General features: G+C 49.6%; 1 protein-coding gene across 1 annotated transcript; it reads right to left on the reverse strand.

The window, feature by feature from the left end:
• Positions 1–1096: 1096 nt before the first annotated feature.
• LOC311512461 (uncharacterized protein) lies at positions 1097–27429 on the reverse strand. The gene is made up of 8 exons (XM_084613671.1): positions 27410–27429; positions 21243–21281; positions 17154–17180; positions 16165–16191; positions 15330–15356; positions 12890–12950; positions 2115–2180; positions 1097–1346 (listed from the first exon to the last, which is right to left on the reverse strand). Exons 2-8 carry the CDS (start codon positions 21269–21271, stop codon positions 1266–1268), a joined length of 318 nt encoding a protein of 105 aa, XP_084469797.1. The 5' UTR covers positions 21272–21281; positions 27410–27429; the 3' UTR covers positions 1097–1265.
• Between the last annotated feature and the right edge of the window lie 421 nt (positions 27430–27850).

Below are 27850 nucleotides of genomic sequence, written 5' to 3' on the forward strand. Positions count from 1 at the left end.
TCCTTCATCGCTCCCCTCTGGCACTGAGGGAGCGTCCACCTGCCCCCGGCTTTCCTCTTCTGGAGCTGCAGAGCCAGGAGCCCCCCTCCCTGACCGCTGGCCTCCCTCCTGACGATAGCCCTGCTGGGGGTGCTCAGCCTGGGCGTGGGGCTGGCTGCTAAGAGACTCCTGCCCCTGTGGCCACCCGGGTCCCTTCGAAAGCTGCTGGGGAAAATCCAAAGGGCATCAGACTCCAAAGACAGAGGAGGGAGTAGAGGCCGGGCTGCCTCAGGGAATGGGACCCAGGGCTGCTCGCCTCTAGGGGGCACCAGCTCTGATCCGTCTGGCTCAGGGGCAAGGACTGGGACACGGGGCCTCTCCCCTCTAGGGGGCGCTGGCTCTGATCCGGCTGGCTCAGGGGCAGGGACTGAGACAGGGGAATTTTGGGATTTCCGGATCTTTGCGAGTTAAGCTGTGAGTTGCCAGGAAAACTGGCTGCCAGTGAAAGTGACCAGGCTGCACGAACGCTCTTGACCACCAGGGGGTGATGTGGCATTGCAGGCAGCTGGGGCGTCCAGGGCTGCCAGGACAGGGCTGCGTTCCTGCGGGGGGGTTGTACTGCTCAGACCGGGAGGTGATATTGATGCCCGTTATTGATCATTACAGGGAGTCAAAGCAGGGAGGAAGCAGCGTCTCTTCTACAACCCTTTTAGTGGGAAGCAGTGGGGTGTAGTGGGTTAGAGCGGAGGGAAGCGGGGCTGGGAGTCAGGACTCCTGGGTTCTTTCCCTGGCTCTGGGAGGGGAGTGGGGTATAGGGCTTAGAACAAGGGTGACTGGCACTCTTCTACTGTGTTACCAGAATTACCACCGAGAGGCGTCATCTCAAGCAAATGTCTTAAGCTGTCTGTAGTTTCCGTCAGTGCTGGCCCTACTGCCCCAGTGTGGCACTAGGGGGCGCTGTGCTGCAGGGGTGGGGTGGGGTGGGGTCTCTCCCTGGCAGTCAGGGCTGGCTCCAATGCCCCACTGTGGTGCTAGGGGGCGCTGTGGTGCAGGGAGTGGGGTCGGGCACAGCCCCACAGCGAATGGGCGACAAACACATGGGAATAAAGACGCAAACTCCACGTCTAGGCAGACGCTTTATTGGGGTTGAGCAGGAGGGTTAGCGTCCGCCCTCCCCGAACCCAGTCGCTCGGTGCCAGGCGGTTTCGGCCCCAGGCTGGCTTGGATCTGCTCCCAGGCAGGGCTGGGGAGGTTTGCGGCGCCCGCAGGGTGACCGGTAAAGGGGGTCATGAGGAGCAGCAGAACCCAAAGCCACGGTTCCCAGGACAGCAGTTATAGCAGAAGCGACAAACGAAATCCGGAGCCTTCTGGAAGAGACAGAGAGACAAGAGTGAGACCTGCCCTTAACCGACCCCCCGACTACCTTCTCCCAAGCTGCTTTCCCCTCCCAGAGACACAACCCAAGAGTCCTGATCCCAGCCCCGCTGCGCTAACCACTAGACCCCGCTCCCCTCCCAGAGCCAGGGACACAGCCCAGGAGTCCTTATTCCCAGCATCCTGCTCTCATCCCGAGACACCACTCCCCTTTCAGATTTTGCCCAAACTATTACTCAGATGTGGTTCTGTAGGCACTTTTTGATCGGGGAGGGGAGGGAGTGGGGTCTAGTGGTAACATCATGGGCTGGGGGGAGCGGAGGAAGGACAAGGCTGGGAATCAGGACTCTTGGGTTCTATTCCTGACTCCCAGCAAAGAGTGAGTACTAGAGGGTTATGTTTTCTGCAAAGATGTCAGAGTTCATGGACTGACCACCTCTGCCCTCTGGTGGGCAGGAGAGATGCTTGTTGGTGGGATATTACTGAGGTTAACACATATGACAGTGTCAGAGTTAAACGGTGGAACTCATTGCCACAGGATATGTTAGGGTTAAGCCACGGGACTCCACACCACAGGGTTTACTGTGGTTAGCCTGTGGGACTCCCTACCACCGGATATAAATTCAGTCAGCCGATGGGACATTTTAGAAATACATCGCTTGAACCACCTGCCACAGGATTTTATTGAGGTTACCCATGGAACCCTGCATGGCCTTCACCTCCCAGCAGTGACACAATCAAAGCCACCTCCTGCTACTCACCGCTTCTCTCTTCACGATCACCTTGGACTCGCCTCGTCCTTCCTCTGACTGCTGGGACTCCGAGCCCTGTCAGAGCGGGAGAGCAGAGAGTCACTTGTGCCCCACGTGTTTGTTTGACCAGCAGTGGTGGCTCCGGTGGGATCACGGGAAATCTAACACCCGTCTCTAAAGCACGTCCTCAGCAGATTGCTGGGCTCTGTCCCCAGAGCGGGGGAGCGGGGTCTAGTGGTCTAGTGGTCAGAGTTGGGGCACTGGACGTGAGGACTTGTGGGTCGTATCTCTGGCTCTGGGAGAAGAGGGAACGCCACTGCATTAGAGCAGCAGGGGTGGGGGGGCTCTGAGAGGCAGGACTGCTGAATTCCATTCTCAGCTCTGCTGTAGCCTTACTGTGTTACCAGGAGCAACTCACTTCCCCAGGCAGTGCCTCCGTTTCCCCTCCCACCCTTTACTGCATCGGAATCTCTTTGGGGCAGGATCCCCCTCTCGCTGTGTGTCTGTGCAGGGCCGGGAACACCAGGAATGGAACAGGGTCCCCCACTCACCCCAGCCAGGGACGCTGCGCGGATTCCCTCCGTGCAAAGGAGGGACACGAACAGGAGCAGGACAGCCAGCATCTGGACTCTCATCTTCTCTCGGGGTTGGTCTTCTCCGTGAGTAGCCGAGTGGAGCTGGGAGCTACAGGGGCCTGTATTTATTCACTAGCTCAGAGCCCTCTTGGCCAGTGGAGTTTGAGATCGGCAGGGGAGGGGAGATTCCAGTAAGGACGGGGCTGGATGAATAGCTGTTTACCTACAATCCATGTCCTTTTGGGAAAAGACTCTTGTGGTTACAAAATATGGGCAGTTTTTACCAGAATGCTTCCGTCTCTAGCCAGGTGACAACACCCTCTGCCAGTCAGTCCTGATTGTCAGCCCCCTGCTCTGACCTGCTCGAACCCCCCAAAGTGGGGTGGTACGAGGATTGCCAATTTTAGCTGGACATATTCCTGGAGGTTTCATCACATGACATAATCTTTTCTTAAAGCTTAATCTTCAATGTCAGGAGACATCCTGGAGGGTTGCCAACCCGAGAGAACCCAGGAGTCCTGGCTCCCAATTCCCCTGCTCTGATCTATTACACCCCACTTCCCTCCCAGAGCTTCCCAGGTGTCCTGACTCAATTCTCTTTAGCAGCCTTTCACCCCACTCCACAGTCTGGCCTTCTTGTTTGGAGGACAGAGGTCAATATTTTCAGACTTGGGCCAGAGATTTTGATGGACTCCATGTGTAGCTGGATGAGCTTGGAAAAGATTCCCGGAGGTGCTGCTCTCCCAGACTCCGGTGCTGTGGGGACTTGCCAGAACCAGTTCATGCCCCAGCTGAGGAAACATTTTGAAACAAAGAAATTCACCTCATTTCAGGTCATTCCAAAACTTCTTTTTGAAATCTCTGTTGTACTTGGGTTTTCTCTTTTGTGTGTATTTTCCCCGTTTGTTTTATCTCAGCTCTGTCGGGTATTTCAGATCATGTCAGTAGCCGGGGGTCATAATATGCACTAGACTGTGAGATTCCAAGGCAGAAGGGACCATTGTGATCATCTCATCTGACCTCCTGTGTCACACGGGCCTGAGAATGTCTCCCAAATAATCCCTAGTGTGGAAGCTTCAGCAAGACATGCCATCGTGATCTGTACGCTGCCAGGGATGAAGAACTCCCCCTCCTCACAGCTTGGTAAACTATTCCAGTGATTTTTCACCTCACTGTTAAAAATCCACGCCCTTCTCGTCTGAATGTATCTAACGTCATATTACAGCTGTTGGATCATGTTAGACCTTTCTCTGGGAGATTGAAGAGCTCGTTGTCAAACTTCTAATTCTTCCAAGACTACTCGGAGGTTACCCCAGGTGCTTATAAACGACTCCGGGCATGTCACCCTGTGACAGAACAGTGCGTGGGACGGATTTACATTCCAATAACACAATGCAAACCGGCTCGAGCCCCCACCCAGTGACCTGGGACAAATATATACCACCCCCGCTGGGCACCTCCAAAGGGCAATACTTCCCCCCTCGCAAGCACAGAGTCTGAGTGTAGCAAAAAGCCTTTTAATAACAGAGAGAAACAATGTGGCATTATGTTGGGGAAACACCACCAACAGGATTCATAACACAACCCGTGAGCAAAAACCCACCCACAGCAAATTGGGGCGTGTCCTTTCCCTTGGGTTCTTGAGTCCAGCAACCTGAAATCACCCAAAGTCCCAAAAGTCCAATGGCCCAAAAGTCTCTGTCCCTGGTCAGGGCAGCCCCAGAGTTCGAAAGTTTATCTGCAGAGTTTTACCTCCCAACCTGGGTGGAGATGGGGGAGCGGGGGGGAAGAGGTAAGGGGCACCTTACGTGATCTGAAGCTGACTGCCCCACAGCTCCATAGGGCTTCGCTCCGCTCCGCTCCACCAGCGGGTCCACAAACTGCTCCGCTCAGCTCTGCCCCGTGTCCCACAGGCAGCTCCCGCCGTCCCATGAACTGCTCCACCAGCCGGTCCACAAGCCGCTCCTGCCGTCCGGCAAATTGCTCCACAATAGATCTTCAGGCTCCCAAACTACTTAACACAACGCTCAGTGATTTCAGCTCTTAGTCACTTTTTAGCTCTCTTGTGACTTCAGCTTGTAGTAGGGGAGCCTCAGGGCTGGTGCACCCTTAGCCCAAAGCGAATTCAGCTCAGCAACCTATAATTAGGCTCCTAATGGAATCAACATTAGCTCTGATATTCCACAGTGGAGGAGGACGTACAATTAGCATGTAAGGCCCTCACCAGGTGACCTATACCACCAAGTATTAACACCTATCCCCAGCTTCTCTCAATTCACAAAGGTTTGGAACCTATGTCCCTTGCCTAGCGAGTGCTACTTAGTTGATGGCGAGTCCCTCCATCGTAACAAAAGGCCCAGTACAGTTCCAAGCACAGTTCCCATAATCAGGGTAATAACAATTTATTCTTCCTGCCCCAATAACAGAGACGCTGGGGATCCCACAGCAGCCAAAGTGACCATTTGGGCAGCTATGGCCTCATTCTAGGTGGGGTGGGTGTACCTATGCAAATAAGATCATCCCCTGAAGTTCTTTTTCACAACTTGCCACACCTCACCACCAGATGTCAGGGTGGAGCTCATCCTGACACTGCTTACATCCGTGTAGTTGTGAAATCCTCACTTCTGTATTGTTTTGTCATTAGAGTTCCCACTTTGCTATTGTTTATTTGCCTGGTCTCTGTCTGGTTCTGTGATTGTTTCTGTCTGCTGTATAATTAATTTTGCTGGGTGTAAACTAATTAAGGTGGTGGGATATAATTGGTTAGCTAATCATGTTACAATATGTTAGGATTGTTTAGGTAAATTTTAGTAAAATGATTGGTTAAGATATAGCTGAAAATATTACTATATAAATTAGGGGCAAACAGGAAGTAAGTTGGGGATCAAAAATAAGGAAAAAGGAACTTGGATTTAAGCTTGCTGGAAGTTCATCCCAATAAAGATTGCATTGTTTGCTCCTTCGGACTTCAGGTATTGTTGCTCTCTGTTCATGCGAGAAGGACCAGGGACGTGGGAGGGTGAAGGAATAAGCCCTCTAACATCTTGGTGCCGTGACTCGGATACATCACATTGGATAGGTGAGTGGCAGCCTGTAAGTCCCCCTCCCCAACAGTCTGCACAGCTGCTTGGAGTGGGTTTGGTGAACTCTCATGATGGTAGTTGCGGGTTCTGGCAAGCCAGGGTAACGGATTTTTTGAACAAATGGATAAGGAAGAATCAGGGCCCATACCAGATGTAGGGGACTACCTGGATGAGATTGAGAAGGAGATGGGGGAGGTTTTGGGAGACCCCAAGGGAAAGGAGTATAGGAAATAGGGAATGGTATTACAAGGTTTGTGTGCTGGGATGGCACACTGGGTAAAAAGGGAAGCCGATCTCCCCCCAACACATTAAGGATTTGGAGGGGACTGTGGATCAGTAATGGATTTTAACAGAAAAATCCATGTTAGTGGTAGAGGTAAATCAGTGGTTCCCAAACTTTAACAACCTGTGAACCCCTTTCACTAAAATGTCAAGTCTCGCGAACCCCCTCCTAAAAATGAACATTTCCAGGGATTTTCTCCTTTACCTGAGTATAAATGATAAAAGCAGCGATCTTGGAAATATAAAATTTGTTTTTATGACATGCTTATTACACACTATTTATTATTAATTATTATTTATCATTACAGTATTTTTAGTACATTATGAAAATGGCAACACTCTTCCAAGTTCTCACTTTCATAGCTTGTATCACTTTGAATTGGATTGGTCCTGCTTTGGGCAGGGGGTTGGACTAGATGACCTCCTGAGGTCCCTTCCAAATGGTCTATGATTCTATGAATCAGCCTGTTATAAGAAAAGGCTCCTATGTTTCATCAAGGAGTATCAGATGTGAAACAGCATGAAGGGATTTAAGAAGCCAACTCAAAGAGTTTCTTCTACACAAGCATTCAGGTCTTGAGCAGTCCAGGCAACCAACACACATTACAACAAAGCTTAAACTTGTTCATCATAATAATTTTAAAAACAACACTAGCGGCCTATATAATTTTAAAAACAGCAAAAAATACCCACCTCCCTTTCCATTTCTTATAAGGAGTCTTGAAATTTAAATCTCCTCACTGTGATAGAGATGCTTGCTTTGATCTGCTTAGCTCTTGGAAGTCCCGGGGCTCTGGGCTGCTGGCCCTGTGCTACCTGGGGTTCCTAGGAACAACTCTCTCCGCCATTAGGGAATTTTTTCCTGACAACCCCCTGTAACATTTTGTGAACAAGTTTGGGAACCACTGAGGGAGCGGATTTGAAGGCACGGGCTGCTGCATGGACAGAGGAGTCTTGTGAGGCAATCGGCAAAAGAGGGATGAACTGCTGGGAGCGTAGGAGACTTAGAGGAGGCATTGTATCAATGTAAACATGGGGGAAATGGACTTGGGGACCCCAAAACATCTGCCCCACTAATGGAACTGAAGGAGACACCTCCGTCACTCTACCCTGAAAATACACTGTACCCACCACTGCCAGGGGACATTATAATCCAGCGATCCACAGTTACAGCCCCTGTAAGAGCGGCTACCCAGGAGGAACTGCAGAAGCCGGAATAGTGGCCCTGGTTGCGGGTGGAGGGACCATGCCCCACAAGTAGTAGAAGAGACAGAAATCTGCTCCTTGTCCCTGAAGGACCGGGAGGCAGTACTGGGCCATTTGGGAAAGGTACCCCGGGAGGATTGGGATCAGTTTGTGCTGTGGCTACTGGAGGTGGGCAGGGAGATGGGGGGTCTAACTCATGAGGACCAGGTGATAATATGGCATAGTCTTTTCATAGAATCATAGAATCATAGAATATCAGGGTTGGAAGGGACCCCAGAAGGTCATCTAGTCCAACCCCCTGCTCAAAGCAGGACCAATTCCCAGTTAAATCATCCCAGCCAGGGCTTTGTCAAGCCTGACCTTAAAAACCTCTAAGGAAGGAGATTCTACCACCTCCCTAGGTAACGCATTCCAGTGTTTCACCACCCTCTTAGTGAAAAAGTTTTTCCTAATATCCAATCTAAACCTCCCCCACTGCAACTTGAGACCATTACTCCTCGTTCTGTCATCTGCTACCATTGAGAACAGTCTAGAGCCATCCTCTTTGGAACCCCCTTTCAGGTAGTTGAAAGCAGCTATCAAATCCCCCCTCATTCTTCTCTTCTGCAGGCTAAACAATCCCAGCTCCCTCAGCCTCTCCTCATAACTCATGTGTTCCAGTCCCCTAATCATTTTTGTTGCCCTTCGCTGGACTCTCTCCAATTTATCCACATCCTTCTTGAAGTGTGGGGCCCAAAACTGGACACAGTACTCCAGATGAGGCCTCACCAATGTCGAATAGAGGTGAACGATCACGTCCCTCGATCTGCTCGCTATGCCCCTACTTATACATCCCAAAATGCCATTGGCCTTCTTGGCAACAAGGGCACACTGCTGACTCATATCCAGCTTCTCGTCCACTGTCACCCCTAGGTCCTTTTCTGCAGAACTGCTGCCTAGCCATTCGGTCCCTAGTCTGTAGCTGTGCATTGGGTTCTTCCGTCCTAAGTGCAGGACCCTGCACTTATCCTTATTGAACCTCATCAGATTCCTTTTGGCCCAATCCTCCAATTTGTCTAGGTCCTTCTGTATCCTATCCCTCCCCTCCAGCGTATCTACCACTCCTCCCAGTTTAGTATCATCCGCAAATTTGCTGAGAGTGCAATCCACACCATCCTCCAGATCATTTATGAAGATATTGAATAAAACCGGCCCCAGGACCGACCCCTGGGGCACTCCACTTGATACCGGCTGCCAACTAGACATGGAGCCATTGATCACTACCCGTTGAGCCCGACAATTTAGCCAGCTTTCTACCCACCTTATAGTGCATTCATCCAGCCCATACTTCCTTAACTTGCTGACAAGAATACTATGGGAGACCGTGTCAAAAGCTTTGCTAAAGTCAAGAAACAATACATCCACTGCTTTCCCTTCATCCACAGAACCAGTAATCTCATCATAAAAGGCGATTAGATTAGTCAGGCATGACCTTCCCTTGGTGAATCCATGCTGGCTGTTCCTGATCACTTTCCTCTCATGCAAGTGCTTCAGGATTGATTCTTTGAGGACCTGCTCCATGATTTTTCCAGGGACTGAGGTGACGAGGCACCTTGGGAGTCGATGTGGCAGGAGTGGAATACCCATTTCTAATCCCCGGACAGGTGGCAAAACAGTTGTTTGGGGTGTACTCTCGTACTGCGGGGATGAATAAAATGAAGCGAATCCCTGGGGAAACAGGCAGGATACACTTAATCGCATACAGCCATGGGCACGGTGCTGGGTGGATCCCCTGGACGGTCCATGGGTGATGCCCCAGGCAGGGCACTGGGACCTGGTAGGGGTGTGGAGCAGGGTAGGGGTGTGGAATTGCTGGAGAAATGGTTGGAGCTGAGCAATCCGCGGTTCGTGGGGCATTTAAGGTTGCAGCACCCTGAACTTGCTCCCAATCAGCTACCCTGGTTTCTGGAACAGGCAGATGTGTGAAGGCAGATGCATTGGGGGGAGAGCCAGTCCATGCGATTACTGCGGGGGATCAATACAAGGTGGAAAGGGCTGCGTCAGCCCAGAGGGGAGGAGGTAGGGGGAGAGGCCGGGCTTTGGGGGATAGTAGGGATGAGCAGGCAGTTATAGAGCAACAGATCCAGAGACTGCAGGCTAAACTGACTACCCAGGATCTTACCAGACCAGGAGGAAAGTAGCCCCGGAGGCCAGGGGACTGGGACTGCCTGAAATGCCAGGCACACAATTTTGCTTGGAGACAGGAATGTGTTCGGTGCCAGGACCCCCTTGACCCCCCTGTGAACCAGTGGGAGGGACAGAGGTGGGTGCTGCAACTTAGGGGTGCCCTGGGAGGCTTCCTGTCCATGTTCTCAGTTTAGGACAAAACGCATCTGGTGGCCCCACGCTCCATTTGAAGGGAGTCCCATGAGGGATATTTTGATAGACACTGGAGCAGCCATCAGCTTAACCACATGGGGGTAGGGGAGACCCTCAGAAGGGACGGTGGCAATTGTAGGGGCAACGGGAGGGGAGACACAGTTAACCCTGAGGCGGGAACAGGTCACAGGAATCTGGAGGGAAGGGGAGATTATGTGGGGCTGTAATGATCTGCTTAATCTGTGGGGGGCAGGAGATTTACACAAACTGGGACTTGTAGTGGATTTAGCCAATTGGATGCATTATTGGGGGGGAGGGATAGCTCAGCGGTTTGAGCATTGGCCTGCTAAACCCAGGGTTGTGAGTTCAATCCTTGAGGGGGCCATTTAGGGATCTGGGGCAAAAACTGGGGCTTGGTCCTGCTTTGAGCAGGGGGGTTGGACTAGATGATCTCCTGAGGTCCCTTCTAACCCTGATATTCTATGATACTGGAGCAGATGCAGGGCTGTACCATCCCTACGGGGATAGCCACTTGGACCATTAAAGAAGCACATGCCCTCCCACCACCCCCGGCCGGGTGGGAACACATCCCTGTGTGGACGAAGGATAACCTGGATTGTGGGAGGGGCCGCATGGAGGTACTGCTGGAGGGAGGGGACCCTCCCCCACAGAAACAGTATCCTATTCCTCGGGAGGCCTTGGCAGAGGTGGGGACAACGAATGGGGAATCGGAACAGCGGGGACTGATTCGAGCGGTTGCATCCCCTTGCAATGCTGCTGTGCGGCCCGTGAGGAAGCCAAACGGTGCCTGGCGCCTCACTGTGGATTACGGGCACTAAACGCTCTGGCCAATTGGCCAGCCTCAGTGGTGGCAGCGGACCCTGAAATGCTCGCTCGTACTGGACCCCCGTTCCAAATTTTCACTGTTTTGGACATAGCGAATGGGGTTTGGTCTCTGCCACTAGCTACCTCGTGTCAGCATTCACATGGGAGGGCAGACAATTCTGCTGGACGGTCCTACCCCAGGGATATCGGGACTCCCCTGCAATTTTTCACAGATAAATGAGTCAGGCTCCGGAGGGGGTGGATTCAGCAAGGTGCACACAATATGTAGAGGACCTGTTGCTAATGTCAGGGACAGAGGAGGAAGAGAGGGGACTAACTGAGCAGGTCCTCAAGCTTTGGCAAGAGCAGGGTTGAAGGTCAATGGGAAAAAGGCTCAGATGGGACAGACAAGAGTGACCTACTTAGGAGCAGAAGTGTCCCGGATGGGAAGGGAAATTGATAAGGGATCGGTGCAATTGATCCACTCCCTGCCACTGCCTTGGGATGTTAAAAGCTTGCAAAATTTTCTGGATTTTGCAGGGATTTTGTGGCCAATTATGCAGAAATAGCCCGGCCTGTATTTGACCTCACCCGAGCCTCAACTTGGGAGTGGTCAGAAGAGTGTCCTGAGGCAGTGAGAGTGCTAAAGGAAAACCTGGCCAGTGCTCCAGGGCTGGTCTCCCGGATGGGAAGAAACTCTTTTATCTGTACCCTTTGGTATTGGACACTACCATTGGTTGTGCGTTAACACAGGCATATGGAGCAAAGGACCGACCTGTGGCCTTTGCCTCTCGACTTTTGAGTGCTGTGGAACTGAAGTAGGGATGGTGTGAAAAGGTCTTGTGCACCTACTGGGGGGTAGGGAAATTCAAATACCTCCCGGGAATGCAGAAAGTAATGGTCCGATCTCATCATGACCCCCTGCGGGGTCAAAAGACACGGCAGGCAAAGCGCTGGAGAGGAAACAGTGGGACAGAGAGGGGAAATAACTTATTGCTTATCCACATGGAAGCTCGGTGCGTAGCAAGCTGGGGTGTAAGCTGCAGAGCACAATCTTGCCTGTCATTCTGTGGCTGTGTGGCCCCTGCTACCCTGGGCACTCGGACATTGGAAACACCAGGATGTCAAAGTGCCCTGCAGAAGTTTTAGAGCACACTAGCAGGGTCCGCGCAGCCACTGTGTGCCCAGCAAGCGAGAGTGCTGTAGATGTTTACGCTGGCTTGCCATGCACTCAGGCTCTGTGTGGACAAGCCCGTCTCAAAGTCACTTAGCAGATCTGTGCTAGACTCAGCCGTAGGATGTAGCTCTCCAGCCTGTGAAGCCAATGGCCTGTTTGGGCTCTCACAACTCCTGCAATAAAGCCCCGCACTACGGGCTATTGAGGAGCCCGGTCTTTGGGTGAGAGGTACCCATGGATCAGTTGGAACAGGAATCAGCGTACGGGTAGATGGTCAGTTTTTAACACGGAAGGAGTTCAGCAGTGGGGGTTCCAGCTCACACTCTGCTAAGGCAGTAAGAACTAGTGGTTAGGGCTGGAGTAGGGACTCCAAGGTTCTACTATAGGAAGGGAGTGAAGTCTGATAGATAGATCAGGCGAATGGGAATCAAATAGCCAAACAAATCATATTTCCTCCCTTTCACATTTGTCAACTCCCTTGAAACATTCTAACAGGGTGGGGTGGCCGGTACTTGACGTCTGTCAGCAGACAAGCTTATAGGGGCACAATAGCGTAGTGGGGCTCCTTATATTTTATGCTTCCCTTAATAAATATGGGCAGCCCATACTATTCTTTAACTTTCAATATTAACTCCTTAACAGCCTCAAGCCCCACCCTGTTATTAGTATGAGCACTGTTTTTATGTCAGCAGTGCTTAGAGTCTCCACCTGAAATCAGGTCCCAGGTGTGCCAGGTGTTGCCCAGACACACACAGAGGGAGACAGTCCTTACCCCCAAAGAGTTCACACTCTAAACAGACCAACTAAGGGTTATTCTCACCCTTTTATAGGTGAGGGAGCTGAGAGGATAAGTGACTTGCATGAGGTCACACAGAGTTTCTGTAGCAGAGCCAGCAACTGAGAGCAGGAGTCCTGAGTCCCGGTGCCTTAACCCAGACCAGCCTTCATACCACTCTTGAATAGGAATTGGCACTATCTTAAATGGTGCAACATTCCATTGTGATGAAAAGAAAAATATTAAATTCATCACCAATGAACATGGAGAGGAGAGAAATGGTTTGCTGGTGAGATTTATTTTCATTCCTTGTGAAGCTTCTGCTGTTCTTGGTGTAAACATTAGTGAACGTCCCCATTGTCTGCTTGCTGATTAAAGGCAGCAAAATCAACTCTCAGAACTTCATTCCTGCCCCAGCCCCTCACAGCACTTGTTACTACACAATTTGCGGTTAGCATTTGATTGAGGAGATCAGAGCGTGGAAGATGGGTCTTCATTCTTACCATCATAGCCAGGTTCCCAGCTGACATTTCAATGATCATCCTGCTGTTTGAACCTCTACGGCTGGAAGGGGAAAGAAAACAAGTGTGAAGTACAGGGCACGTTTCATAGAGTCCTAGATATTAAGGCTATAGGGGACCATTATGATCATCTAGTCTGACCTCCAGTATAACACAGGCTGGAGAAATTCACCCAGTGGCCTCACTACTTGAGTCTGACTAAGGCACAAGTCTGGATTTGAAGACATTAGGAGCGAGAAAATCCACCATGTCCCTGGGGAGATTGTTCCAATGGTTAATCACCATCACTGTTAAAAATTTGGGCCTTATTTCTTATTTGAATTTGCCTGGCTTTAACTTCTAACTATTGGTTCTTACTCTGCTAGATTTAAAAGCCCTTTATTACCTGGTATTCCTCATGAAGGTCCTTATACCCGGTAACCAAGATACCAGCAAATAAGCCATATAATAAGCTGCAAAAAATCCTTAGTGCAGGGATTTCACATCTAGCTCCTCCCAGTTAACAGGGTATCAGTGTCTCTGTAGCTACCCCTCTCCCTTGTGGAATAGAGGACATTCTTGCAAGCCTTCTTAATGATGGGACATGGGCATCAGCATAATAGGAGGGAGAGGAGAGATTTTGGGGAGCAGCCCTCCTGATTTACACCAGGATCTGTGCAGCCCACGATGTTTCATAACACACACAACATCCATGGCCTGTTAGTTTACAGCTAATGACAGACTCATAAATCTCTCTACATGCGCCAGACAGGGACAAAGGGACAAATGGCTAGATAGGACATAAAATCCTTGTAAACAATTTTATAGCTTTCTCCAAGATGAACCCTATTGGTTTTATTAGCAGTGGTATGAGAATAGCATGGATAGGGGTCCACTCCTGGTTCAGGGCCCATCCACATAAGGGATGGCCCCTGCCCCCAAAATCTTACAGTTTAAGGCCTTGTCTACACTGGGAAGTTTTCCCACTATAAGCTAAAGTGTGAATTTAAACCAATATAGTTATACTGGTATAATGCACCATGTGGACGCTCTCTTTCCAGAGTAAATTCGGGGCAGCCTTGTAATGCCATGCCCCTGGGTGGGTGATCAGCAGGAATCCAACAGGGGACCGCTGAGTCTCGGAGCAGGAGTGGCTACTGCCTCAGCTAGAAGACTCGCATCTGTTAACCGAGGCTCCTACAGGCTCATCGAGTGTGAAGTACAGGGCACGTTTCATAGAGTCCTAGATGTTAAGGCTACAGGGGACCATTATGATCATCTAATCTGGTGGTTCTCAAACTTTTGTACTGGTGACCCCTTTCACATAGCAAGCCTCTGAGTGTGGGACCCCACTTAAAAATTAAAAACACATTTTTATATATTTACAACCATTATAAATGCTGGAGGCAAAGCCAGGTTTAGGGTGGAGGCTGACAGCTTGCGACCTCCCATGTAATAACCTTGCAACCCCCTGTGGGGTCCCGACCTCCAGTTTGAGAACCCCAGATCTAGTCTGACCTCCAGTAAAACACAGGCAAGAGAAATTCACCCAGTGGCCCCACTAGTGATCTCACTACTTGAGTTTGACTAAGACATTGAGTCTGGATTTGAAGACATCAGGAAAGAGAGAATCCACCACTTCCCTGAGGAGATTGTTCCAATGGTTAATCACCATCACTATTAAAAATTTGGGCCTTATTTCTTATTTGAATTTTCCTGGCTTTAACTTCTAGCCATTGGTTCTTACTCTGCTAGGTTTAAAAGCCCATAGATGACACACAAAATAAGATCCTGCCCATAACTCATCTGGCCTGATGGGTTTTGTTCTTTGTCCTGCAAGAAATAATTGGAGGTTGTTTCTCTTCATTTGGAATTTTTGTCCAGCAGGAGGGAACCCAGCACAGTGCTAGGGGCTGGAGGGATATCTCCCCCACGTTCCTATACTGGCCTCCTTCCCCAGTATGGCTGAGCCCCTCCCCAATCTTGTTCCTTGTCCTCCCCCCGCCCCTGCTGCATTGGTTTTCCAGTCTAGCCATACCTTCTGCAGCAACCTTGCCCTGGTTCCTTATTGCTGGGCAAAGCAATAGAACAGAGGAGTCAGAACAGACAAGAAGCAACAGATATTTGGGACGTGAGGATTCGGCCCTAGAGACTCCAGCAATCTCATGGTTTTAGGATTGCTGGAGTCTCTACCACGTTGATGCCCATCTTAAAAGGATCCTGTAAAAAAGAGTCAGAGGTTAATGTACCAGTCCCTATTCTCTCCCCTCTGTCATGGGGATACCTGAACAAGCAGGGGACCCTGTTAGATGGATCCCTCTCCTCACCCACCATGAGAAGCAATGGGACTCCCATCACCACACTGGGGCTCTTGGTTCTGATCTCACCACTCTGCCTAGGACATGCTCAGATGATGTTAAATAACATCCAGCCCATAACTCACCTGGGCGCCTGGGTTTTCTTATTGGCCCTGCAAGAAATAATTGCTGGTTATTTCTCTTCAGTCCTCCTCTCTCGTGTCCAGGATGAGACCCAACACAGTGCTAAGGGCTGACTGGGGGGCCTGCTGGAAATGTATCTCCGAGGTTCTCATATTGAGGGTCAGTCCCATCGTGTCAAAGCCCCACACCAAGCATTTCCTCCAAGCCCTGATTTTCCCCCTTCTAGCTGTAACTACACTTCATAGCCGTGACCTTGCAGGGCAAAGAACAGGTGATGGAAGACAGAACAGACAAGAGGCAGCGGGTAGTTGGGTCATTGAGACTCAGCCCTAGAGATTCCATCGGACTCAGAGTCTTCTGAAAACACTTATCGCCTGGGATGTGGCCAAATGTCATTGAAATCTGCTGGCTTTATCGGATGAACACAACCAAAAATAACAGCATCTCTCGTCTCCGGCAGATGGCCAGGAAAACAGAGCCACAGGCAGGGGAAGCTGAGCCAGCATCTGACCCATTTTCTACAGACAGGAGCTGCCCCAGCATGGATGAGTAGATCTGTCCAGCTTTTCAGCCTCCCCAAAGTCTGTCTGGCATTGACGGGACAGGATGAGCTGTTCCCGTGGTTACACCAATAGATACTCCCCTCCCTTCCTTTGCCTAGGTCAGTGTTCATAGCCCTTCTTGGAGATCAGGGCTCATCATTGCATCCAACCTCCAGTCACGTTACCCAGCCCAACAAAGCCCCGTATCACTGTCCTTTAGGGCCGGGGTCTCCCGTGTGCGAGGAAATGCTGGCACGGGAGAGACTCGGCAGCAGAGGGAAATTCAAACCCTTACCACATTGATGCCCAAATCAAAAGGTTCCTGGAAAAAGGAGCCAGAGGTTAGTTAATTGATTCCCCTTCGCTCCCCTCTGCCACGGGGACCTTTCAGCCTGCAGGGGACCCCGCACTGGGAACATTCATTCTCCTTCCCTCTGTCAATCTCTCCCTGGAACGCCGATGCTGCCAAAGGACTTGGTGGGGGTGAGACAGTTCGTGCCCACTGTGATCGCGTAACAGAGTGGCCTGGCCCTCAAAGGACCAGGAGGTCTAGAGTAGCCAGCCCTGTTCCATCCGTCCTGCCTGTGCCATAATTAGCTTCCTTCCAAGTGGTCCAAGTGGTCCTTGACAAATCTTTTGACAGAGGTTCGGAACCATCCTTATACCGCCGCCTAGCACAAGGGTCCCTGTCCTCTAGGCGCTACCATAATACAAACAAATAAACAGACACTCACCAGCCCCAGGTTCAAACCAAAACCAGGCTGTGAGAAAGAGCCAGAGGTTAACGTGCTGGTCCCCATTCTCTCCCCTCTGATATGGGGATATCTGACCCAGGAGGGGACTCTGACCTGGAAACATCCTTTCTCCAGGGTTTCCCTTCCCGCGTTGGGTCCTCGCACAGACAGGGCGCTGGCCTGGGCCGAGCCAGACACGAGGTGGGGCAGAGTCTCCAGTGGCCCCTTCATACAGAGTGGGGGGTAGGAGGAGCCAGCTGGGAAGGGGCCTGGAGTCCCAGCTGTGAAGCCCTGACTCTGCAGGGAACCGGCAGCTGAGATGCCCCTTGTGCGCTGATCACCGGGACTGCCCGTGTTACCCCACTGGGGAGCCCCTTGCAGTCACCGCTGGAATCCCGCTGGCAGAGCGGGACACTGGGTGGGCTCTTCCCTGGTAGATGGACCCCTCTGCCCACCCAGCATGAGAGACACGGGACTCCTGGTTCGGATCTCATCTCCCTGCCTGGGGGGCCCTCAGGTGATACTAAATAACATCCAGCCCATAACTCACCGGGGCTCCTGGGTTTTGTTGTCCGCCCTGCAAGAAATAATGGGTGTTTTTTTCTCTCCATTAAGGGTGACCAGACGGCCTGATATTGGGACCGTCCTGACATTAGGGGCTTTGTCTTATATAGACCACTCTACTTCCCTTCTCCCTCCACCCCCCCGCCCCCACTTGCTCTCTGGCACCTTACCTCTATTCTCCTCCCTGTGCCCAGGAAGAACCCCCCTCCCCAGGGGCTTACAGCGGAGCCTGCTGGGAACGTATCTCCCAGGTTCGTAGAGTGGCCTCCAACCCCCTTGTGTCTGAGCCCCTCACCACCCATTTCCCTCAGCACTGCCTGACTTCCCCTTCCAGCCAGACCTGCATTTCCCAGCACTGACCTTCCCCAACCCCTTATTGCCAGGCCAGGCAATGGACCAGGGGAGTCAGAGCGGACAAGAGGCAGTGGATATCAGGGGCATGGGGATTCAGCCCTAGAGACTCCAGCTGAGATGTCCCTTGCGCTCTGATTACCTGGCTGTCCTGTTACTCCACTGGGGATCCCCTGGCAGTCACAGCTGGACTCCAGCTGCTAGAGGGTGTCGTTCTGTGGGCTCTTGCCTGTCAGATGGACCCCTCCACCCACCCACCCACCATGAGAGGAAATGGGACTCCTCTAGCCCTATTGATGGCATTAGTTCCAAATTTTGTGGGATAGTCCTAAAATTGGAGAGCTCCTCGTGCAATGAAGATGAAGTCCCGGTTCTCAATGGCAACTGTTCTGCGGTGTTTTGGAGGTGCGAGAAGGCAGGATGTGGGGTAGGAAGAACTGGGGCCCATGAGCACAAGAAACAGAGGCGATAGAACAGGGAGTAGCCGGCGAGCGGATACAGACAGAATTCGGGGGCGAGGTGGGTCAGTGAGGGGAGAAGATCAGTGTGTGCATGGCCTGCACTACGGGCTCCTGAATGCAGACGGGGCAGAGGTTGACTTTCACTGTGTGCCTATGCAGTGCCTGGCACAATGAGCCCCAGTCTCCCTTGTGTCCGTGTCTGTGCAGCACCAGGGACATCTTGGCATGGCTGCAGGGCAAATCAGGATTGTGGGCCAAGATTTAGCCCACAAAAGCAACTTATATTTTTGAGGGCCTCAGTTGCTGGGAGTGCAGCTGTAGACACCTGGAAGAGCCCTGGTTTTCAGAAGGCAAGTGCTCGGCGCTTTCTGAAAACAGGGCCGTCGAAGGTTTTCAAAGCCGTACCCCCAACATGGAAGGATTCAAAATCACTAAGCACTTTTCAATTGTTGACTCATGAGAGGTTTCTGTCTGCCCAGCAGCTGCTGCCTTTGTGATGGGCTGAGATGGAAACATCTGTACTAGTCTTCAGTGAGCATCTGGCCCATTGACTCCCCATCTGGAATCTGGCCCCATAGACACCAATGGAGCTACGGCCAATTGATCCCAGCTGGGCTCTGGTCCCATGGATTCCATTGGAGCTATGGCCCAGTGATCCCAGCTGGGATCTGGCCCCATTGTTAGGATATAGATATTCAGGCCTGTCTGTAAAGGCCTATACTCTAAGAATTTAGGTGTATTCTTATCGCTTGGCTAGTTCTACAGGTATAAAAGAAAGAAATCACTGTCTGCCGGTGTAAGGGCCTTCTCTTACTGTGACAGATTGAGGCCCTGTTCTTAGGCTAAGGCCTTTGGCTAAGCAGCAGAGGCAGCCATAAGCTGGGAAGCGACCGGTCACATCCTCACATTCCAAACTAGTCACATTGAAATAAGGTGCTATTGGGCTGTTAGGCACTATCAGGACAGGATTGTATTCCTATCACCTCCAGAGAAAGGGAAGTGCCTAGAAAATGTAAAAGGAAACTTAGTTTGATAGCATCCTGTCTGGCAAGAACTCACTTATCAATACTGGGATGTGAAATCCTCACTTCTGTATTGTCTTGTCATTATAGTTCCCACTTTGCTATTGTTTGTCTGTGTAATCTCTGTCTGGTTCTGTGATTGTTCCCGTCTGCTGTATAATTAATTTTGCTGGGTGTAAACTAATTAAGGTGGTGGGATATAATTGGTTACATAATCATGTTACAATATGTTAGGATTGGTTAGTTAAATTTCAGGAAAATGATTGGTTAAGGTATAGCTAAGCGGAACTCAAGTTTTACTATATAATCTGGAGTCAATGAGGAAGTGAGGGGGTGTGGGTGTGGGGGGGAGTGGGGGTGGGGGTGGGAGATGGGAACAGGGAATGGGGGTAAGGAAATTGCAATCATGTTTTGCTAAAGGAGGAAATGGGAACAGGGAATGGGGGTAAGAAAATTGGAATCATGTTTTGCTAAAGGGGGAAATGGGAACAGGGAATGGGAGTAAGGAAGTTTGAATCATGTTTGGCTAAGGGTTGGAATGGGAACAGGGACACAGGTGTAAGGCTCTGTGGTGTCAGAGGTGGGAAGGAGGATACTAAGGAAGGAAACTGGAATCATGCTTGCTGGAAGTTCACCCCAATAAACATCGAATTGTTTGCACCTTTGGACTTCGGGTATTGTTGCTCTCTGTTCATGCGAGAAGGACCAGGGAAGTAAGTGGGTGAAGGAATAAGCCCCCTAACACCCATGGACTCCAATGGAGCTACGGTCCATTGACAGCAGCTGGGATCTAGCCCGTAAACTGAAGTTACTCCCAGAGAAAGCAGCGTTTAGTACTTACCTGCTGGCAAAGGCCTGCTTGCCCCTGTGCCATATTTTGTTAGGAAAACCAGGAGTTAGAGCATTTGGGAGACAATGAGACGTGAGCAAAGGGCTGAAGATTTGCAGAAGTGAGTAGAGATTTTTAAGGCCCTACTTGGGACACTTTAATTTTCAGGAAGCGCTGAGCCCCCTGCCTCTGAAAATCAGACCCCTCTGGGACCCCAAACTGAGACCCCAAAATCACTGGTTATCTATCTGTTGACTAATATCTGCTGGCTAGCACATATATATATATACACACACTGCACCATCAATGTATATTAGCATGTATTAAGTAGCAGTAACATTCAGCACAAATATTGTAACAGGGATACAGGCTAAACTGGCCTATACCATAACACTGTTCCCTTAGGCTACGTATCCCATAACTCCTTGTGTTTTTGCTGAAGTAAGCCGTTTGGCATAAAGAGATAGGAAACTTGCCAAAATCAAGAGATAGTCATATAAGCTCAGGAAGTATCTTCACAGACTAGTACCTGGAATGCTGGTATCCAAAACAAAGACAAGGAAGGAACAGAACAAGAAGTTAGGGAACTGGGACAAACTGAAGGGCTGGATTTTAGTGACATATAAAGAGATGTGCAACTTGTAAAATCATAAGGACAAGAATGGCCATAATGGCCATACGGACCAAAAGTCCATCTAGCCTGGTGTCCTGTCCTCCGACAGTGGCCAATGGCAGGTGCCCCAGAAGGAATGAAGAGAACGGGATCACCCAGTGATCCACCCCCTGTCACCCATTCCCAGCTTCTGGCAAACAGAGGCCAGGGACACCATTCCTGCCCATCCCGGCTAATAGCCATTGATGGACCTATCCTCCATGAATCTGCATATGTACTTATCTATCTAGCCCCATATATACTTATCTATCCATCCATCCACACACCTGCATATCTAGCTATCTCCTCACATATGTATTTGAAAACCTGTGACAGAGACACATGCTTTGAGTTCCACCCAGCACCTGCCCCCTGTACAGTGGGATGAACACATCTGCTGAGCCTAACAGTTGTGTAACCGTCCCTGACAGCTTCTAGCTGGCTGTTATTGTGCAGCATTTAGCAGCCGGTTGGTGGTGGTGCTCAGCTCCAAAGGCTGCAGGAACCACGTTCTTTTAGGTTGGCCTTGCCAAAATGGACACATAATGGGGGTCCCTGAACTATCAGGGAGGTAGACTAGAGTCCTCCACGAGCCTGGCCATCCATCTGTCTAGGTTTTTCTGTGGGTTTGATGCACCAGGGGTCTTTCATTTAATCTGTCTCCTCCACTTTCCACAGGAAAGGCCCAAGAGCTGTGTCTGATCTCTCATTATGAGACATATAAGAGGCTCTACTATCTGACAGAATGTCTGAGACTTACCTGGGGGTCATAATAATAATCAGATCCATACTGCCAACCCTGTTAGAAAAAGCCAAGGGTTAGTTCTTTGTGCTCCCTTCCTCCCATGTCCTAGAGTCATAGAGCCTAAGGCCACTGATCAGTCACTCTGCCGTTCTGCATCAGACAGGCCAGAGAACTACCCCCAGGGATCCCTGCATCCAGCCCATATCTGGTGGTTGATCTACAGTGTCTATTTTAGAAAAGGTGCCAAGCTCCGGCAGTCACCTGTCTGTGGGTGAGGACCTGTGTCCCGGTCTGACTTTACTCCAGCAGCAGTGAGCCGCTCTCTGCCAGGGCTTACGGACAGGCTCCCAGTGACCAGCCGGCTCTCCCAGGGCACAGGACATTGATTTAGGACAAAAGCATTATAGAGAAAATAGATCATGCAGCCAGTCAGCGCCCACGCCAGCTCGCCAGGCGCCCCCCATCTCTAGGGCTCCTAACACTGTATTTCAATCATACGGGACAGTTTTCCGAGCACCACCCTGCTCCTCACCTCCCTTTGTTGGCTCGTGAGATGAGTCCTCCACACAGAGCAGGGCCCGGAGTACCAGGCCGGCCGTGCTCCCAGCTGGATGTGCGCAGTCTCACTGTCAGGCTGTGCACGCATGCAGCTTATGTCCCAGGGGTTTTTTCCACCGGGACCAACATTCCCTCAGTTGGTCCCAGTGAAAAAATCAACGGCACGTTTTCACCAGCAATCGGCAAGGCTGTAAAACCGGCCAGGAGGCAGCCCAAGCTGAACTCCAGGATAACAGGCATCCTGTACTGATTTAGTATGGGACAGGCAATTTGTTATTTAAATAAGGGACATGCCTTAAAATATAGGAAGTCCAAAGCAGGCCTTAGGGGTGCGTCCCATGCCGCCACATGGAGCATGTTAGCGGTGAACGGTATTGGGTACAACACAGTTCTTGTCAGAGAGCTCACCCGCACCAGAGCTGGCAATGCGGAGCTCCTTCTGCCACAAAGCGATCAAGTCACTGAGGAAGGAGCAACCTTCCTGCAGTCCAGTGGGGCAGACCGAACTCAAGGTCTGGCACCTGTTAGATGTGGTGATTTCTTGGCGATCTGGCCTTCCTTCAGTTGCTCATTATTCAAAACCGGTGTTGCATGCTCTTCGGCCATGTAATCAGGATGGACAAAAATACCCCAGCACAATGTGCTCTCAGAGTCTCCACTGACCTGTGAAGGGGCACGAGGCCTGAATCTACCAGCCGCTGCCTGTGGGGCCGTCCCAGAGTCGTGGATTCGCAGGATTGAGCCGGAACAGAACTTCCCTATATGCTTCCCCCTGTACGACGACGCCAGCTGTGGTCACTGGGCGGGCGCAGCAGTCCCCAGCAGACTGTGCAGATGTCATCATGGTGCTTATAATACGGACCTGTTGGAAGCTCTATACCAGGATCCACAAGGAGGCCCTGACGGGTTTCCAACCCTTCCAGTAGGACACTGCCCTCTTGGTTAAAATCTTACATCAGCTGGAGGGTCAAACGAGGGTCCTGAGTCAGTTCCGGCTGCCCCTTTATACAGCTTGGTCCCGGGGGGATCAGCATAACCAGCACTGGGAGACTGCAGTTTGATTCCAGTTTCCAGAGGAAACCCACCCAGTGAGCCAGGAACACACAGTTACATAGAAGATATCCTGGTACAAAAGGCTATCAATATGCCAGGGACATGGAGCATCTGGCACATTTTTACATGCTTCCAAGGTCTCCCATCTGTCACAAGGACCCACCCCACTGTGATGGACATTGAGCAAACATATTACATCAGGAGCCACCAGGTGGTGCTGTTACATGTAGTCTTCCAAGTCCTTTTCCTTAGCCATTCTGCGTTGTCGTTCATTTTGTGATGGAGTTTACTTCAGGAGGGAGCTGTAGCAAGCAGTAAAAGAGTTTGCTCCCTGTCTTAATCTCTCTAACCGGAGTCAGTTCTTGGGGCAGGGTTGCTCCTTGAAAACCAAGCATGGGTGTATGGCCTGGGATTACTGAGAGGGAGCCGCCTGCATGCTGTTTGTGTCTTCTCTGTTCCAGGGCTAGGGTATATATTGTAAAGAATCCCCTTGGTTTTCAGTTATTATTTTATTGAAAATGTCCTGAGAATATATCAGTGTTTATTATAAAGATTAAAAAACAGGTGAAAACCAGTGCAAAAAATCATCTTTGCAGTTTTTGGGTAAATACCAGGGTTAGTACTGGGAGATGGGAGAACAGAGAAAAGCAACAAATAGAGAAAAGGTTTCCAAGAAAGTAAAGTAGTTTAATGCTGTTGTTTACTTAATGAACTGGACATTAACTGCATGTACACATAGGCCAAGCATACACAGGTGTATTTTCCACTACAGCGCCTTACTTTAATAGACACTCACGCAGGCACACTTAGCCTAACTTTGATTAACATCAACACATTTACCTGACATCATGTATTGGATTTGCTGAACATCATCTGTATTTTCATGTACTGGATCAGTCCAAAATTCATGCGGAAATTGGCAAACGCCAGATCACAGCTTTTATAAAACCCAGGAAGTTTTCTCTACGAATCATAGAATATCAGTATTGGAAGGGACCTCAGGAGATCATCTAGTCCAAACCCGTGCTCAAAGCAGGACCAATCCCAACTAAACCATCCCAGCCAGGGCTTTGTCAAGCCTGACCTTAAAAACTTCTAAGGAAGGAGATTCCACCACCTCCCTAGGTAACGCATTCCAGTGTTTTTCCTCCTAGTAAAAAAGTTTTTCCTAATATCCAATCTAAACTTCCCGCACTGCAACTTGAGACCATTATTCCTTGTTCTGTCATCTGCTACCACTGAGAACAGTCTAGAGCCATCCTCTTTGGAACCCCCTTTCAGGTAGTTGAAAGCAGCTATCAAATCCCCCCTCATTCTTCTCTTCCAGAGACTAAACAATCCCAGTTCCCTCAGCCTCTCCTCATCAGTCATGTGTTCCAGTCCCCTAATCATTTTTGTTGCCTTCTGCTCGACGTTTTCCAATTTTTCCACATCCTTCTTGTAGTGTGAGGCCCAAAACTGGACACAGAACTCCAGATGAGGCCTCACCAGTACCGAATAGAGGGGAACGATCATGTCCCTTGATCTGCTAGCAATGCTCCTACTTATACAGCCCCAAATGCCATTGGCCTTCTTGGCAACAAGGGCACACTGTTGACTCATATCCAGCTTCTTGTCCACTGTAACCCCTAGTTCCTTTTCTGCAGAACTGCTGCCTAGCCATTCGGTCCCTAGTCTGTAGCGGTGCATGGGATTCTTCCGTCCTAAGTGCAGGACTCTGCACTTGTCCTTGTGGAATCTCATCAGATTTCTTTTGACCCAATTCTCTAATTTGTCTAGGGCCCTCTGTATCCTATCCCTACCCTCCAGCGTATCTACCTCTCCTCCCAGTTTAGTGTCATCTGCAAACTTGCTGAGGGTGCAATCCACACCATCCTCCAGATCATTAAGGAATTCATTGAACAAAACCGGCCCGAGGACCGACCCTTGGGGTACTCCACTTAATACCGGCTGCCAACTAGACATGGAGCCATTGATCACTACCCATTGAGCCCGACAATCTAGCCAGCTTTCTATCCACCTTATCGTCCATTCATCCAGCCCATACTTCTTTAGCTTGCTGGCACGAATACTGTGGGAGACCGTGTCAAAAGCTTTGCTAAAGTCAAGGAACAACACGTCCACTGCTTTCCCCTCATCCACAGAGCCAGTTATCTCGTCATAGAAGGCAATTAGATTAGTCAGGCATGACTTTCCCTTGGTGAATCCATGCTGACTGTTCCTGGTCACTTTCCTTTTCTCTAAGTGCTTCAGAATTGATTCTTTGAGGACCTGCTCCATGATTTTTCCAGGGACTGAGGTGAGGCTGACTGGCCTGTAGTTCCCAGGATCCTCCTTTTTCCCTTTTTTAAAGATGGGCAAGGTTAGCCTTTTTCCAGTCGTCCGGGACCTCCCCTGATCGCCATGAGTTTTCAAAGATAATGGCCAATGGCTCTGCAATCACATCCGCCAACTCCTTTAGTACAAACTGAATCAGTACAAACTGAAAACAAAGATCCTTAAGAGCAAATAAACAACTGCAACCAACCAATAGCTGGACTGATTTCTCATCTCACAGGGAACTGACATGCAAGGCAGAGGAGAGATGATATAATAAACAGCAGCACTTGCCCCGAAGCGCTTACAGATATAAAACATCCATCTATGCCAGGTGGACAAAGATACAGCCCCGGGGAGGAGTGGAAGAGACAAGGTGACAAACAACCTGCCATCTCCCCAGCTGTCATCAGGTTGCAACTTCCTATATGTGTCACGGGAAAGGTGGGTTTTGAGGAGGAAATGGAAATCAGTGTGGATTTTTCGACCAGCCCTGACACTATGTCACAGAGGAGGGCAAGCCTGGAGCTGCAGACTTGGGGGGCTAGTGCTGTGGGGCTAATAGCCATGTAGACATTCTAGCTTGGGCTGGAGCTTGGGCTCTGAAACCTAGGCAGGGCCTTGAAATATGCATTAACTCCTTGTGCCAAACAATCTGTTCCACCTTGTGTTTAGCTGTGACACCCTGAGTACATTTCCCAGTCCTGAAGAAGAGCTCGGTGTAGCTTGAAAGCTTGTCTCTCTCACCAAGAGAAGTTGGTCAAAGAAAAGATTTTCCTTCCTTCACCTTGTCCCTCTGGGACCAACCCATCTACAACAACACTGCATATTGAAATCAATGGCACTTAGGAGCCTAAAACACCTTTGAAGACTGAGGCCCAAGTGTTTGTGGACATTGGATGGCGGCCGGGTCATGCACCGAATCCCTCTGTGACCCATTGATGATACTGCCTGAAGCGTTAAAATGCATTTGCTGTTATATAACAACCTGATCTTTGGATTGTGTCAACTCTTTCTACAGGCCCAAAGTCCAGAGTTTGGTCAAGAGGTCAGTAGCCTAGCAAATAGTGATTAGGTAAGAGAAGCAGAAGAAACACACGATAACCTTGCTTTGCTAAGATCAGCCCAGTCAGGATAATGCCAGATGCTGAGGGCAATAACTGCATCTTATTTAAAGATGCAAAACAGAACAATGAGACCCTGTTTATTTGTGTTCGTTTCTATTGTAGAGAGATGTTCTTCCTACGTACCAACTTTGAGTTTATGAATTGTTAGTATTATCCGGCTCGATAGCATTCATCACCATGCATTTTTTGACAGGTTTCCACACCCCCTTTGGGGCTTATGTCCCTCCCTCCAACCCCATTTCCATTGGCACCGAAGTTTGGCGCTGTCGGTCATTTTGAAAAAAAAATGTGTATGTTTCAATGGGGGAAGTGGTGTGTGTGTTTGTACTTGGATACATTTAGAGCAAAAGGTTGAAAGAATAGAGTGAGAGTTTAAAGATGAAAAAAGAAAGTTTGGGTAAAGTTTAGAGGAAAAAACAAAAGAAAGGTTATTTGGGGAGGTTGAGTAAGGAGAGATGATTTTAAAGGCCTAGTTTCAGAGTAGCAGCCGTGTTAGTTTGTATTCGCAAAAAGAAAAGGAGGACTTGTGGCACCTTAGAGACTAACCAATTTATTTGAGCATGAGCTTTCGTGAGCTACAGCTCACTTCATCGGATGCTGTAGCTCACGAAAGCTCATGCTCAAATAAATTTGTTAGTCTCTAAGGTGCCACAAGTCCTCCTTTTCTTTTAAAGGCCTAGTTTGGCATGTTATTAAAGAACAGAAAATTTTGAGATAAATGTAAAAAGTGTATTAAATATAAGGGTAGGTTAAGAAAAGAGCATTTAAAATAATTAAATAATATTAAAAACTAGGTTTAAAAAGGGAATTTACTAAGGCAAAGCCTGTTTAGTAAGTACATGGTAAAGACTATAAAAGGGGGCTAAGAAAAACAACACATTTAAACTATTCGATATCAGGGTAGGTTAAGAAAAGAGCTTTTAAAAACACTGAAAACTAGGTTGACAAAGAACACACAGGGCAAAGCCTGTTTAGTAAGCACATGGTAAAAAAGTGAATAGAAAAGCATTTCAATACAAGGGTAGGTTAAGAAAAAAGAACAGGGCAAGAAAAGGGAAAAGAAAGCCCCTTTGCAAAGGGCAAAGATAGGCAGCGCATGGTTGAATCAGAGAGAGAGAGAATTCTTACCTTTCAAGTTTTTCTGTAGAATGAGGCAACTTCCCTGGTTCAAACCCTCTGTTATCAGACTTGTTGTCACCGCCTTTGGATCGGCCCAATCAGAGGCTGTTCTACAGCAGCGTCATAGAATTCATTTTCCTGAACCAATCCTAGAGTCCCAAGATTTTAAAGGAGAGCCAACTCCCTTCTCTCCCCTTCAACTGCCTTATCCTTACCTGAAAAACCAGACCCTCAGCAGATTTTCCTGCCAGGTAGTCCTTTTACAGGGGGGCTTTCATAAAAGTTAAAACCCTAAGCTTTTAGTCACAAACCATTTTTAAAAGTTTTTCCCTAGGTTTTAGACTAACAGGGGCTATTTTTTAGTAAGAAGAATGTGAAGCTGCTGCAAAGCCCCTTAGCAAAAACAGCCTCTGGGATCACAGAGAAGGAGACTGCTTCTTTCCCAAACTT

The sequence above is a fragment of the Lepidochelys olivacea genome (genome assembly GCF_965140295.1).
Source record: "Lepidochelys olivacea isolate rLepOli2 genome assembly, chromosome: 24".
In the NCBI taxonomy this organism is placed as follows: Eukaryota; Metazoa; Chordata; order Testudines; family Cheloniidae; genus Lepidochelys; species Lepidochelys olivacea.